General features: G+C 33.3%; 1 protein-coding gene across 1 annotated transcript; it reads left to right on the forward strand.

Moving 5' to 3' along the window:
- The first annotated feature begins 2,823 nt into the window (after nt 1-2,823).
- Nucleotides 2,824-14,007, forward strand: LOC141708107 (ABC transporter G family member 32-like). The gene is made up of 24 exons (XM_074511590.1): nt 2,824-3,326; nt 3,627-3,747; nt 3,836-3,924; nt 4,022-4,106; nt 4,242-4,401; nt 4,475-4,551; nt 4,658-4,711; nt 6,129-6,219; nt 6,310-6,611; nt 6,687-6,968; nt 7,145-7,461; nt 7,546-7,706; nt 7,784-7,887; nt 9,579-9,738; nt 9,821-9,955; nt 10,052-10,143; nt 10,223-10,555; nt 10,623-10,913; nt 11,729-11,812; nt 11,940-12,073; nt 12,187-12,414; nt 12,609-12,780; nt 12,875-13,129; nt 13,399-14,007. Exons 1-24 carry the CDS (start codon nt 3,061-3,063, stop codon nt 13,669-13,671), a joined length of 4,266 nt encoding a protein of 1,421 aa, XP_074367691.1. The 5' UTR covers nt 2,824-3,060; the 3' UTR covers nt 13,672-14,007.
- The last annotated feature ends 498 nt before the right edge of the window (nt 14,008-14,505 follow it).

Consider the following 14,505-nt stretch of genomic DNA (forward strand, 5'->3'; position numbering starts at 1 on the left):
TAGACATGACATTATCAAATATATCTAACAATCTATTTATCTATCTATTTTACTACATCCACGTGTATCAATGTGTAAGAGACTTTTATAAGGTCAAACCATTAATGTATATCAGAATTGCTGACTTGGCCCAATTTTTAAAAAGTAAATATTTGATTGATTTTCGCAGGATCAGGTAAAGTTAGAGCATACGGGCTTTGTACTCAACCAACTGTTTTCCCAAATACCACCTTGTTAAAATAATATGAACATTATTATTAAATTATAAAATATGTGTATGTGACTTTTTTAATAATAGTGAATTCTTAAAGAGTAAATTTTAAATTTTAATTTTTATTTTATACAAAATCATATTATTATTTTTTACAATTTTGTAAAGAAAATAATTATAGCAGTTAATGTAATTTGGAAAACGTAGTGACTTAAACAATTTTTAACAATACTCTATTATAAAAAAAGTAAATTATATATTGTTTCATATAACTAAAATTACATATATTTAAAAGTCTGTGAATGAAACACAGTACTTTTTGTAATTGTTTATTTGGTACGAAACAGTTTAATGTTATTTTAAAATTATTTTCATTTTTGAATTTTAATATATGGATAAAACTTACGTACACACTAAAAATATGACTTCATTCGTCTGTTATAATTTAAAAATGAAAAATAATTATAATGATCACAAAAATTATCGTATTATTTATTTCATAATAACATTAAAATATTAGAAATTTTAACTACTAATGTTTATGACAGTTTTATTAAATTTAGAAAAGTTTGTCACATAAAGTCAATATATATAATTATTGAATTTGAATATGAAAAAAGGTTAAATTCGTCCAGGGAGAAATGATTAAAATAAAGGTACATTAGTCTCTATGCTAAAAAATAATATATAATCTGACACAAACACTATCACGCACAATAATATATTTTAAAGTACATATCACATGCATAAATAGTAGATTTGCTTATATTTGCTAAATAAACTTTGTCGCGAAGTATTTAAAAATATTATACTAACGAGAAATTTGAGATTGGGTTTATACAACTTCTACTTATGCAATAATTTTTCATCATCTTATACTTGGAACTACGCAAATTATAATACACAACAACATATTCAACTCATAAATCACACACAATAAATATATATTTTTACCAAAATTATTAAATTCTGAACTATAAGGAGAATAAATGTAATACAATAAGTCATCACTTAAGCCTCTAAATAATCTTTGAGCCTAAACTACTTCATGTGCTATTTTTTTGTACATTTTAATTAAATTATTAAAAATTATATACTTTATTTTTTATAATATAGTTTCTCTTGTTAGCATATATGATACTATTATATTGTTGGATAGTTCTACTATTATAATATCTTTTTATTAGAATATATAATGATAATATATATAATTATTATAGTACTTGTTAAGATCGACATGTGTTAAGATTGATTATAGTACATGTGTTATTTCTGTACTCATTTAATTTAATATATTGATTCTAATCTTAATGTTAATATAGATTTCAATCTCAAAATTTTTTTGTTAAATAAAATCAATATTATAAGAAATTATCATCATCCAAATAATGTATAAATTTTTTTAACAAACAATATCGATCATTCAAATTTTTACAAATCTCATCATCAAATTTCTATCATTTCTGAATTATTCAAATTTAACAAATGAACCTGAGTTGCCATTTTGAAACAAAAAAAAAAGTACTCACCGGCAGTATTAAATTTGATATTCCCCACTATCATTACCCGAACTGCCACACACAATATACCACATTGCACACGCAATACAATGACGCTGTAATTAACGGACTAAAACTTCATGTCTCCCAGCAACTCAAAGTTGTATATCTAACCCTATCTATTTTCAGTTACGTTTGTAAATCATAAATAGCCTGAATTTTATATTAAATATGTTAAATTCAGAACGGTCTTTTAAAATTTAGAGTAGAAAAAGGGTGAAAAGATTAAAATATCCTCCCTGAATGCACATTAACAATCTTAATAAAAAATTAATGTTAGAATGATTTAGTACAATTAAACATATTTAAAGTAGGGCCGGAACCAAGAAAAATTATTATTTTAACGAGTTTATTATTTTACCTGAAATAAAAATATACTGTGTCTATTATGTTGAGACCGGAGAAAAATATTATTTTAGCGATATTATTACTTTATTGATTATTACTTTATCGATTATTACTTAGTCGGGGTTTAAGTGTATTTTTGTAATGTTATTAGAATTAATAAATAAATTTTAACTAATTTTGGTAATTACGATATGCGGATTTTGGATATTAAGGGTAAGAGTGAGGACAAAGAAAATGTGTTTTGCTTTTGAAGTTTATAAATGTAGAATTATTATTTATTAGTTGAATTAGAAAAATGTAAAATATAATAATAGTGTTATCTTTTCGTTAGATTTCATATATAATGTGTGTTTAAATAATTATTAAAAAGAAATTATGTTAAATTTGTGAATAAAAAGTTTTAGTTAAACAACAATTGTAACAATGGGGGTATATTGTTTAAAGTATGTCCAAAAAAGATAAAACCATAATTAATTAGAAATATAAAAGAAAAGGAAAGATTTGATAAACCCAAAAATGTCCGTAATTAATAATATAAGTAGCCCGTATTTGGCATTTCCCCGCTTGCGTACGAAGATTTAAGTAGTGCCTAAGTTTGCATGCATTTGGAAAACACACGGAATCTTACCAGCAAACAAACAAAGCAGCTCACTAAACACAAACACAAATAAAGGAAGGAAAAACTTTAGTTTGCATTCATTTCTAGAGAGATAAGCTAAACAACCCCAAAAACGGGAGAGAGAGAGAGGAGAGAGAAGCACGCCATTAATGCTACGCCTCAACTACTTAGCTCATATAAGCAGCAAGTAGATAGAAATTGATACACACAATAAATTGTATGTATGGCGTAAACTCATCTACATTTTCCTCTTATCTTCCTTGTTCAACCAAATACATACATACATACATACACTTACTTTTGTTTGTTGTACTAAGTTGACAATGTGGAACTTATCTGAAAGTGTGTCGGCGTCGTTCAGAGAGTCCGGTGATGATGAGGAGGCGTTGCAGTGGGCGGCGTTGGAGCGCTTGCCCACGTATAATCGTGTGCGCAAGGGAGTTTTTAAGAATATTGTTGGTGATTTGATCGAGATTGATGTTCAGAAACTTGAATTAGAGGAACGTAAAGTTGTGTTGAATCGCTTAGTTGAGTCTGTTGATGATGATTGGGAGAGGTTTTTTCTTCGGATTCGACACCGTTTCGATAAGTAATTTGCTCCCTTTCATTCATTTCTTACCCTTTTTTTAACGTTTGTTCACAATTTCTACAGAATTACGCTGCGACTTTTCATGTTTTGCTGGTTATAGAAGAAGTTCATGTATTTATTAAATCTAGTAGTAATTGCTGAAATTTTGAAATTTGATTAACAAAGTTTATATGAATGTTCTCAAGTTTAAATAATGTGGTTGTTATGAGTGATTTTGTAGATTCTGGTTATCTGATGTTTGACTGATTAGAGGTACTGGATTTTTTTTCATTTATAGTAACCTTTTCAATTTTGTTGCAGAGTTGATATGCAGTTTCCGAAAATTGAAGTTAGATTTCAGAATTTGAATGTTTACACATATGTTCATGTTGGGAGTAGAGCACTGCCTACCATTACCAACTTTATGTTTAACATGACTGAGGTAAGGTTTTTGAAGATTTTACTGGGATATGTATTTAATTTGATTAATAATTTCTTAATTTGATGTGTTTTGTTTATTGTTATAAAAGGCTCTATTACGGAAGCTAAGGATATATCGCCCTAAAAGAAGAAAATTGTCGATATTGGATAATATGAATGGAATCATTAGACCTTCTAGGTACTGTCATTTTCAATTGCAGTGTTGGTCTTCAATTGTGTATTTTTTATGGCAATTCTTATTCAAGTATGTGATAATTAACTATGTTTATTTGTAGATTGACTCTTCTTTTGGGTCCTCCAAGTTCCGGAAAGACAACATTACTGCTTGCCCTTGCTGGTCGCCTTGGACAAGATTTGCAGGTTCGCAGCTTGTTCTTATAGTATGTTTTTTTTGTTCATTTTACTAGACAGTTAAAAGTGACATTTTTCTTTGGTTATTAGTTCTGTAATCTTATTTACTTTTGCTTAATATCTAATACCTTGATTTCTTCAAAGATGTCAGGGAATGTTACTTACAATGGACACAGTTTAAAAGAGTTTGTTCCACAGAGAACATCTGCTTATGTTAGTCAACAAGATTGGCATGTGCCAGAGATGACAGTGAGGGAAACACTTGATTTCTCAGCACGTTGTCAGGGTGTTGGATGTAAATATGGTAAGTCATGAACTCTGGAAGATTGTAGGTAAGTGTTAGTCACAGTGATGATAAAACCATAAATTTTGGCCAGACATGCTTGAGGAGCTTGCAAGAAGAGAAAAGAGTGCTGGAATCAAACCCGATGAAGATCTTGATATATTTATGAAGGTAGGTATCTGTCTCAGTCTCCTTCTAAGTGATTCAGCAAGCCTCTTCTCTTAACTTCTGCTATATTTTCTACGATATGCTTTTCAACTGTCAGATTGTTTTACAGGCATCAGCGTTAGGTGGACAGGAGACGAGCCTAATCGTGGAGTACATATTGAAGGCATGTTCTTTATAGACTTACTTTCAGTACTACTAATGCAACTAGTGTTTGGAATTCTATGGTTCTATCATTTTTATTGCATACTTAATTTTGATCTCTTTGGGTCATCTTGTTCGCCAACTTGGAATCATTTCATGACATTCCTATGGTTTCTTCCACTTCCAGATTTTGTGATTATTCTAACAAATGAAACATGAGTATGTTTAATGATGGTATGATTAGAGAATTAATGCAGTAAAATGCAATCAAAATGAGATGAGGAATCATTACATATATGTGAATGGATTTTGATTATGCAATATTATTTTTAAGTTGAAAATGAACATTGAGAGCAGTGGTGGGATGTAGAACAAGGTTTTTATATGCAGTAGTTTCTATGGCTAAGTTGGCCGATAAATATGGGCGTTTGCTAAGAGAACTGATATAAATTTGTTGTTTCAGAAGATAAGTTGAAGATACCCGTGCTTAAAATTTTGAGCAAGTTTTATACAATTTATTAAGTTGGATGTAGGACAGCTTAAAATGGTTAAGGAAGCTCTAAAGGGTTTTTGACAACATATATAGCTTATGCATCTTGTCAAGTAGTCTGTTTTTAATATAATGTAGCGTGGTTAAAGAAAGGTATGAGATGCTAGCAGAATTACTAACTACTAAGTAAAGCTAGAAATGTAAAGGATATTTTTCTCAGAAGAAAATATTGCACAAGGTCACGAAGGTCAAAGTGTCAGGATGATCTGAGTGAGATCAAGTTCACCATGTCCAATACAAATGAGATAATCATCAAAAGAGTTTTGACTTTCAGTGCACTAATAACACTGCGCAGTTGTGCACTAACCAGTAGTGACCAGTACTATATATGTATTACTTGATTAAAGTAGCTTCCACAGAACTTCCTAATTATTACCTACCATGGGTGATTACCACATAACTATCTGTGTCTCCAGGAATCAATGGAAAATACTATTATCTAGAAAGATCCCAAAATGAAGGATCATGTGCTACTTTTCATGTGCATCTTTTTCCTTAATTACTTTTTTCCTAAGTTTTATTTCCCTCTTTACTCTTTAATGCTTTTAAATATAATAAAGAAATCATTGCAAAGTTCAACCCTAAATATGAAACTAACTAGAAGTATGCATATATCTGATATCTATCTTTTAGTTACTAGCACTTTATCCAGTGTTAATTGTGCAATTTTTATGATAAAGTTAATTCTAAGACTCTAGTATAATAATCATTTTAAAACTTTTGAATGAGATTACCCATGATGGTTAAATAATGAAGATATATGAGAAATATACCTGCAGTGGTACACTAATAATAAAGTGAGGTCATTGCATTGAGATCTATTGTTTTTTAAGGCCTTGGATTTCATATTTTCACAGCTGTCTGAAGTTCTAAAATTTATATGACAAAGATTTTAGGGTTGGATACATGTGCTGACACTTTGGTTGGAGATGAAATGCTCAAAGGAATTTCTGGAGGACAAAAGAAGCGGCTTACGACAGGTAATGTTCATTCTCGTAAATGTTTCTTCATTATAAATGCGCGCGATGTATTGTACTTTTTTATGCTTACTTAAGTCATGTGTATGGCAGGTGAATTATTAGCAGGTCCATTAAGAGTCCTGTTCATGGATGAGATATCAAATGGGCTCGACAGTTCAACTACTTACCAAATTATCAAGTATCTCAGGCATTCGAGTCAGGCACTTGATGGAACCACTGTAATTTCTTTGCTTCAACCTGCTCCCGAGACTTATGAGTTGTTTGACGATATTATTCTTCTCTCCGAGGGTCATATTGTATATCAGGGGCCTCGTAATTCTGCCCTTGATTTCTTTGCATCAATGGGATTTCGATGCCCTGAACGGAAGAATGCGGCGGACTTCCTTCAAGAGGTAAGTAATTAATAATTTTGAATGTGTTTTTAGTCTGTCATTCAGTACCTTACTTTTAAAGATAATATGACCCAGGTCATATCAAAAAAGGACCAAGAGCAGTATTGGGTTGTTCGTGATCGCCCCTATCATTTTATATCCGTGCTGAAATTTGCTGAAACTTTTCGTTCACATCAATCGGGAAAAAGTTTAGGTGAAGAACTAAACATTCCATTTGATAGACGTTATAGTCATCCTGCAGCACTGTCAACCTCTCAGTACGGAGTTTCAAGGATTGAGCTTCTTAAGACCAGCTTTGATTGGCAATTGCTACTAATGAAACGGAACTCGTTTATTTATGTTTTCAAATTCATTCAGGTAATTGCCGTTCCTTCTATCTGATCTGTCATAGAATAGACCAAGAGAGCTGGTTATGTTAAAATTTAAATAGTGGCATCCCTTTTTATTCTGTTTTACCTGCGTTTGCGGTTTTCTATTGCCAAGAAAAAACATATATATACATCTAGTCTACTCACTATGTTGCTGTTCTACAGCTCTTCTTTGTTGCTTTAATCACCATGAGTGTTTTCTTTCGAACAACTCTTCGCCATAATACACTTGATGATGCTGGACTATATCTCGGGGAACTTTACTTTTCCATGGTTATTATTCTTTTCAACGGATTTACGGAGGTTCCAATGTTGGTATCCAAGCTTCCGGTGCTTTATAAGCATAGAGATCTGCACTTCTACCCAGCATGGATTTATACACTTCCTTCTTGGGTCTTGAGCATTCCAATTTCACTCATAGAATCTGGCTTTTGGGTGATGATCACATATTACGTAATTGGATTTGATCCTAATATTGTTAGGTAAGATTACTCTAAGAGCTGCATTATTTATTAATTTGATAAGATGAGTTGTAAAAGTCTGCAACCCTATTTAACAAACTGTAGGTTTTTTCGACAATTCCTGTTGTTTTTCTTTCTACATCAAATGTCAATTTCTCTTTTCCGTCTAATGGGAGCCTTGGGACGAAATATGATAGTCGCTAATACATTTGGATCTTTCGCCATGTTAATTGTCATGGCTCTTGGTGGATATGTAATTTCGAGAGGTAAGCAGTGTAATATATTTCTTTTCCTTTCACTTGATTCTGTAAAGTTACTAATACTTCTACTTTCATTGGAATAGATAGTATTCCCAAATGGTGGATATGGGGCTTCTGGGTTTCTCCTCTTATGTATGGTCAAGATGCATCTTCTGTTAACGAATTTCTTGGACATTCATGGGATAAGGTAATATATTTGTAGGATATGTACTGGTCATTTCTTATTATTCAGAAGTTGGATATAATTGTACATCACGTGGAAAATCTATTTGGTTTCTGAATTTGGGGGGGGGGGGGGTTGCACAGTTGCTTTTACGGGTTTTTGTGAAGTTAAGAGTGACAATTCTAGTTATCAAAAAAGTTATAATAATGGATATTCCTTAATGCTGAGTTTTATGCTAGTTTTTTCTAGTTTTATGCCGCCCAATTACAAGTCTAATTTACTACGCTATTTAAAAGATTTTGAAGTCAAATTAATCGCTACTTTTTTTTTTCAAGTTATTGCTGCATGCTAATTCGCATTGTTATGGTTATGATTGCATGCTAATATGCCATGCTATATCTTCATCAACTAATGATGTTTGTGTAAAACTATTACGTCAAGTAAATACAATAGTAGATCCGGAAATTGCGACGGTGTTATAGCATATTCGCTTCAATGGTGTTTATGCTTGGTTGCTTACTATTTGGAGGAGCTACCACGTCCAATAAGATTAGATCCCAAAATTAAAAGGTTTGCCTCGGTAGTTTCACAACCCCTTTTGTCCGAAGAGGGTGCAATTCAAACCTTGACCATGGCTGAGGTAGGTGTGTATATGGAAACACTGTCTTGGTCTTTCTTCAAGTGAAGTGCTGATGCACATATGTCTGTTACAGGTGCTAACTGATGGTCAATATTGAATCTAGCTGCACAGGATATTTATAATGTGAAAATAACAATCCTACTTGGCAAGTAAAAAAAAGAAATTAAATAGTGCTCCATACTAAATTTTATGGTAGGCTTTTCTAGTTGGTATGCTTCCCTCATTCCACAGTCTGAATTATCGTGCCGGTATAAGATTTCAAAAAAGTGAAATTTATGGCTGCATGTTAGTTTTTCATATAATTGCTGCATGCTAATTGACATTTGACAGTGTTATGAATGCATGCCAATTTACCATGATATAGCTGCATCAACTAGTGATATATATGTAGCTAATACATTAAGTAATATAACAGCAAGTCTTCTTTTTTTGCGGCCAAAAAAAGGTTAGGTCCTAAACCAAAAGGACTGTCATCCACAACTACTTCTGTACAAAGAGGTTGGAATTCAAGCCTTGACCATGGGTGAGGTAGGTTTATAAGAAAATCTTCAAGGACTTCCTTGAAGTGAAGAGCTGATGCAAAATTATTAGATCTTCTGATCTCCAACCTTTTTTTGGCTATGTTTAATAAGTCAAATATGTGCTTACTTCTGAGTACCAACGTGAAATATGTGAGCCAAGTCACTATGTTTTAGTCGCATGTTTATGCCAAAAGCGTGCATCGGTGTTTCAAAAATTATAAGATCTGTTCTGACTGTTGATCAACAAATATAACACATATTGACTTGCGTATCTATTGCTCGGGTGCCTCTTGATGCCATCTGGAAACAAAATATGCATATTAACTGAACCTGACATTTTTTTTCCATTTGTTAAGTAGATGCTATCTTAATTTTTATTTCCGCTAGTTAAGTAGATGCTATCTTTGTGAATGCTGTCTCTGTATACTACCCAGTTATTAGTCTTCTTCTTAGATTTGACTGAAGCTATTTATCCAAATTGTTGTTACCTCAATGGAGTTCATTAGTTTCTCTGGATGTAATCTTATGCTTTGTAATACATCTCATTCATGCAGAGACTTGGGAATAGTACTACCACACGTTTAGGTGACCGATTACTCAAAGCACGTAGCTTGTTCCCACAGAAATATTGGTATTGGATTGGTGTTGCTGCTTTGCTTGGCTATACAGTTTTGTTTAATATACTTTTCACCTTCTCCCTAACTTACCTCAACCGTAAGCTTTCTCTTCCTTTTACCAAGAATACATGGAAATTAAGATACAATTGAGATTATTAAGGTTCTGGTAATTTCTGTAGCTTTGGTGAAGCAGCAGGCAGTTGTTTCTGAAGAAGAGCTTCAAGAAAGAGATGATAGAAAGAAAGGTGATTGTGAAACTAAAGTTGTTAGTATCCAGCTAAGAGAATATCTGGAGCATTCAGGTTCACTAACTGGTAGGGAATACTCCATTCCTTCCAAAGATAAACTCTTTTTGTTTGTTGAGAACTGCAACAGTCTATTACTTCCTTTAATTTGAAATTATTGGACAGGGAAAAGTTTTGATCAGAGAGGCATGGTTCTTCCTTTTCAACCACTTTCAATGTCTTTCAGCAATATAAGTTACTATGTTGATGTACCTTTGGTCCGTAAACTTCTACATCTCTTTATCTACATTAGTGAGTCATCTTCAATAAACTCGTCTCACTCTAGTATTTTTACAGGAATTAAAGCAGCAAGGAGTTATTGAGGATAGATTGCAGCTTTTGGTTGATATCACTGGAGCATTCAGGCCAGGTGTCCTTACCGCTTTAGTGGGAGTTAGTGGTGCTGGAAAGACCACCCTGATGGATGTATTAGCTGGCAGAAAAACTGGCGGGGTTATTGAAGGGAGCATCAAAATATCGGGTTATCCAAAAAATCAGGAAACATTTGCTAGAATATCTGGTTATTGTGAGCAGAATGACATTCATTCACCATGCCTTACTGTGCATGAATCACTTTTATTCTCTGCATGGCTCCGTTTACCATCAGAAGTTGACATCGTTACACAAAAGGTAAAGCGCTGAGCATGCTTTCTGTTGTATGTTTTGGGCTATAATATAATAATTTTAAATTTTCCAGGCTTTTGTTGAGGAGGTAATGGAACTTGTAGAGCTCACTCCTTTAAAAGGCGCTTTGGTTGGTCTTCCAGGTGTCGATGGCTTGTCGACAGAACAAAGAAAAAGACTAACCATTGCTGTTGAGTTGGTGGCTAACCCTTCTATAGTTTTCATGGACGAGCCTACATCAGGATTGGATGCAAGGGCGGCTGCAATTGTAATGAGGACTGTGAGGAATATCGTGAATACAGGGCGAACAATTGTTTGCACAATACATCAACCCAGCATAGACATTTTTGAATCCTTTGATGAGGTATTATTTTTTATTTGTTATAAATATTAATTACCCTCCGCTGCTGCAATGTCAAGTAGGTGTTAATTATCCATAGGAGCAAGTTACGGATGCTAATAGGAACCAGATGTTGCCCTTAGATTGTCTGGTCAAAAATCTCTAGATTTATTACAAAAAACATACAGAGTTTATAGGACATGGAGACCTGACTCCCTGATCTGAACTATGCCAAGTTGAAAATTGTCACAGCATACTCGCACTTAAAGTTTATAGGCATATTTAGTTATTTGATATATTACAATAGCTATATACTTTGCTTGTAAGAGATCAAAAGATGCAACAACTGAACCCTGCTCTCCTATGTGCTAACTAAGCACTTGGCTACCTTCTTACCAGGATTCCATCTCTTTGGAATATTATGTTAAGACGTGTCCAGATAACATACAATCCATTCCTAGTCTCGTGAATTACCCACATGAATAACGTGCAATCGTGCATGCACTCGCAACCATAAACGCACAAAGAGCATTTGCATGTGAATGTCCTGAGACCGAGGGCATGTGCATGTAGATTTTGCATCATGTCTCTACTATTTTAATGTTTTTCTGTAGCTCATATATCTTTTTCTATTTCAAAGTAATTAATCAGTCATCCTGAATTATTTTACTCATTCAATCCAGCTTAAGTTTCTGCTGCTTGATTATTATTCTTTTGGGCAAATACTGCTTAACTTGATTTTTTGTATGAATTTCCTTTTAACTGTAGTTATATAATATCAAATTTCGTTACATAGTATAATGGTCGTTTTTTCATATCTGCCAACATCCACGATGCAGCTTGTGTTTATGAAGAGGGGTGGAGAACTCATATATGCCGGCCCGCTTGGACCCAGGTCTTACAAACTCGTGGAATATTTGGAGGTTTGTATTATTTTCTTTTTTCTTTTCTTTTTTTGTGAATTTACCTGAACACACATATGTCATTTGATTTCTTGATTTGCTCTAGTAATTTATTCTCTAGAATTATCTGTCTTTCCGATATCTCTAGGCAATACAGGGAGTGCCAAAGATAAGACCTGACCAGAATCCTGCTACGTGGATGCTAGAGGTCACTTCATCGGTGGAAGAAAATCGTCTAGGTGTGGACTTTGCAGAAATTTACAGAAGATCAAATCTCTATCAGTATGTGCTGCTTCTGAAAATGGAATCTGATTTGTGTCTTTTATAATTATTTTTGTATGTTATCTATTATCGGGTGAACAAAATTTTAAGTATCGCTGTACATCTTGCCTCAGACGTAACAGAGGACTTGTTGAAAGGCTGAACAGATTAAATATTAATGCAAAAGAATTGAACTTCCCAACCAAGTATTCGCAGTCAAAAATGGATCAGTTTCTAGCTTGTCTTTGGAAGCAAAACCTCTGTTACTGGCGAAATCCACAGTACTCTGCAGTTCGCTTTTTTTACACTGTCATTATTTCACTGATGCTAGGCACGATCTGTTGGAGATTTGGTTCTAAAAGGTGTTTTCCAATATTTCTTGTTATGTCTCCATAAGTCTTCTCTTGTTTCTGTCATTAATATTACAATTGATGCTACTTTCATAAATTTCTTGTGTTGGTTGCTTTGTCTGACCACATAATTTATTTATTTTCATGATTGTTATTATTTTTCACATTCTTTCATCTCACCTTCAGTATTTAACTATTTCTAATAGGGATAACCAACAGGATATATTTAATGCCCTGGGATCCATGTATGTAGCAGTGCTATTTATTGGTGTTACCAATGGAGGTGCTGTTCAACCAGTTGTTTCTGTCGAAAGATTTGTTTCATATAGAGAGAGAGCTGCAGGGATGTATTCTGCTCTACCATTTGCACTTGCTCAGGTGTGCTTCTAGCGCTTAATTTCATATTCACATTTGTATAATCACTGATCCGTTTTTAATATATACTTGTTTATAAAATGCTGGTGATTTTTAGGTTGCCATTGAGTTCCCTTATGTGCTCGGGCAAGCACTCATATACAGCACAGTGTTCTACGCAATGGCTTCATTTGAGTGGACTTTGTTAAAATTTACATGGTACATCTGCTTTATGTATTTCACCATGCTATACTTCACCTTTTATGGAATGATGACAACAGCAGTCACGCCCAATCACAATGTAGCTTCCATCATTGCTGCTCCTTTTTATATGCTTTGGAACCTCTTCAGTGGCTTTATGATACCTCACAAGGTATAAGTTAATGTACATGTTCTCTATTAAATTCTAAAGTTGGCAGTACAAGCAACTTTAGAAGTAAGGCTTTCTGATAGTCATGAGGCAGCACAATCAATACATTACAAATTAAACGATTTCACAGATAATTAGGAAACTGCAAATGATTGCCCCGGTGCAGAACACATACAGGGAATTTTGTAAATAAATGTTAGTGCTACATGAAAAATTGAAGAATCTGAGTTTTATGAAATCATTTAAACTTTTTCATGTTCACTGTTCTACAGAACATACCTATTTGGTGGAGATGGTATTACTGGGCAAACCCTGTTGCTTGGACTCTTTACGGGCTTGTGGTTTCTCAATATGGTGATAGTGATGTACCCGTGAAGCTTTCTGATGGAGTAGACGTGCTTCCGGCAAAGTTGTTAATTAAGCATGTATTTGGTTACAGGCATGATTTTCTTGGTCTTGCGGGTATTATGGTGGTTGGTTTCTGCATCTTATTCGCCCTTATATTTGCATATGCAATCAAAACCTTCAACTTTCAGAAGAGATAAAATGCAACTCAATTTCCACACTACTCTTGAATTCAATAAGGGAGATGAATGCATCAACATGTTTGGTGAGAGATGGAATCACAATGAAAATGTACATAATTTGCTTGTATCTAGAGTGAACATGAATAAAGAGTTGAAGATATTGGTTTACACACGTCATATAATGATGCTAGCTCTGATTCAGAGAACCAGAGAAGGTTTGCAGACACAAATTGCTGCTGCTAAAATTGAATTTCTTGTCTATAGAAGACATCAGGGGACCAATAATGGTACATTTGGATTGTGAGAAGTAAAAAACTTATAAAGTTAAAGTTAAAAATGTTTTTAGCCCTTTAATTTGATACAATTGCATATTATCATTAGTAAAATATAGTAAAACTGCTTTTGCATTTACTAATTGTTCAAATGCTTACCCGGTCAACAAATGTTGTTCCTCATCTAGTTGCCCCCAAGTTTACTTTAAATTCCTAAACTGAAATTAGCTGTGTTGGGAATGTTCCTGTATTCGCCTCAGAAGCCCTATGTAGGTAGTAGATATCTAATGTTAAGTTCACTTTTTTTTTCACTTCAAAAAGAAAAAAAAGTTATTCAAATATGCTTAGTAGTACTCTCAGTTTATCTTTTTTCTCTTCTTAGGTTGTAGATTTGTGGTGCATAATGGGCAAAAATTTAATGCAATTAAATAATGTAAGTAATTTTAGCTTCAATACTTAAACAGCCAAACAAACCGATGAAAATAAGCAGATAATCGCAAAGTTAAAAATGAGATTATCTCATAATCTATTTAATTAATAAAACCTGAAGGCTAATTTGAAGTGAAATTACCGATCTGCC

The sequence above is a fragment of the Apium graveolens genome, chromosome 2, assembly GCF_009905375.1.
Source record: "Apium graveolens cultivar Ventura chromosome 2, ASM990537v1, whole genome shotgun sequence".
Classification (NCBI taxonomy): domain Eukaryota; kingdom Viridiplantae; phylum Streptophyta; class Magnoliopsida; order Apiales; family Apiaceae; genus Apium; species Apium graveolens.

Coding starts and splice junctions, on each gene's coding strand:
- LOC141708107 (XM_074511590.1), top strand. CDS start 3,061: ATGTGGAACTTATCTGAAAGTGTGTCGGCGTCGTTCAGAGAGTCCGGT. Junction 6,969..7,144: donor ATGTTTTCAAATTCATTCAG/GTAATTGCCGTT, acceptor GCTGTTCTACAG/CTCTTCTTTGTTGCTTTAAT. Junction 10,914..11,728: donor TTTTTGAATCCTTTGATGAG/GTATTATTTTTT, acceptor TCCACGATGCAG/CTTGTGTTTATGAAGAGGGG.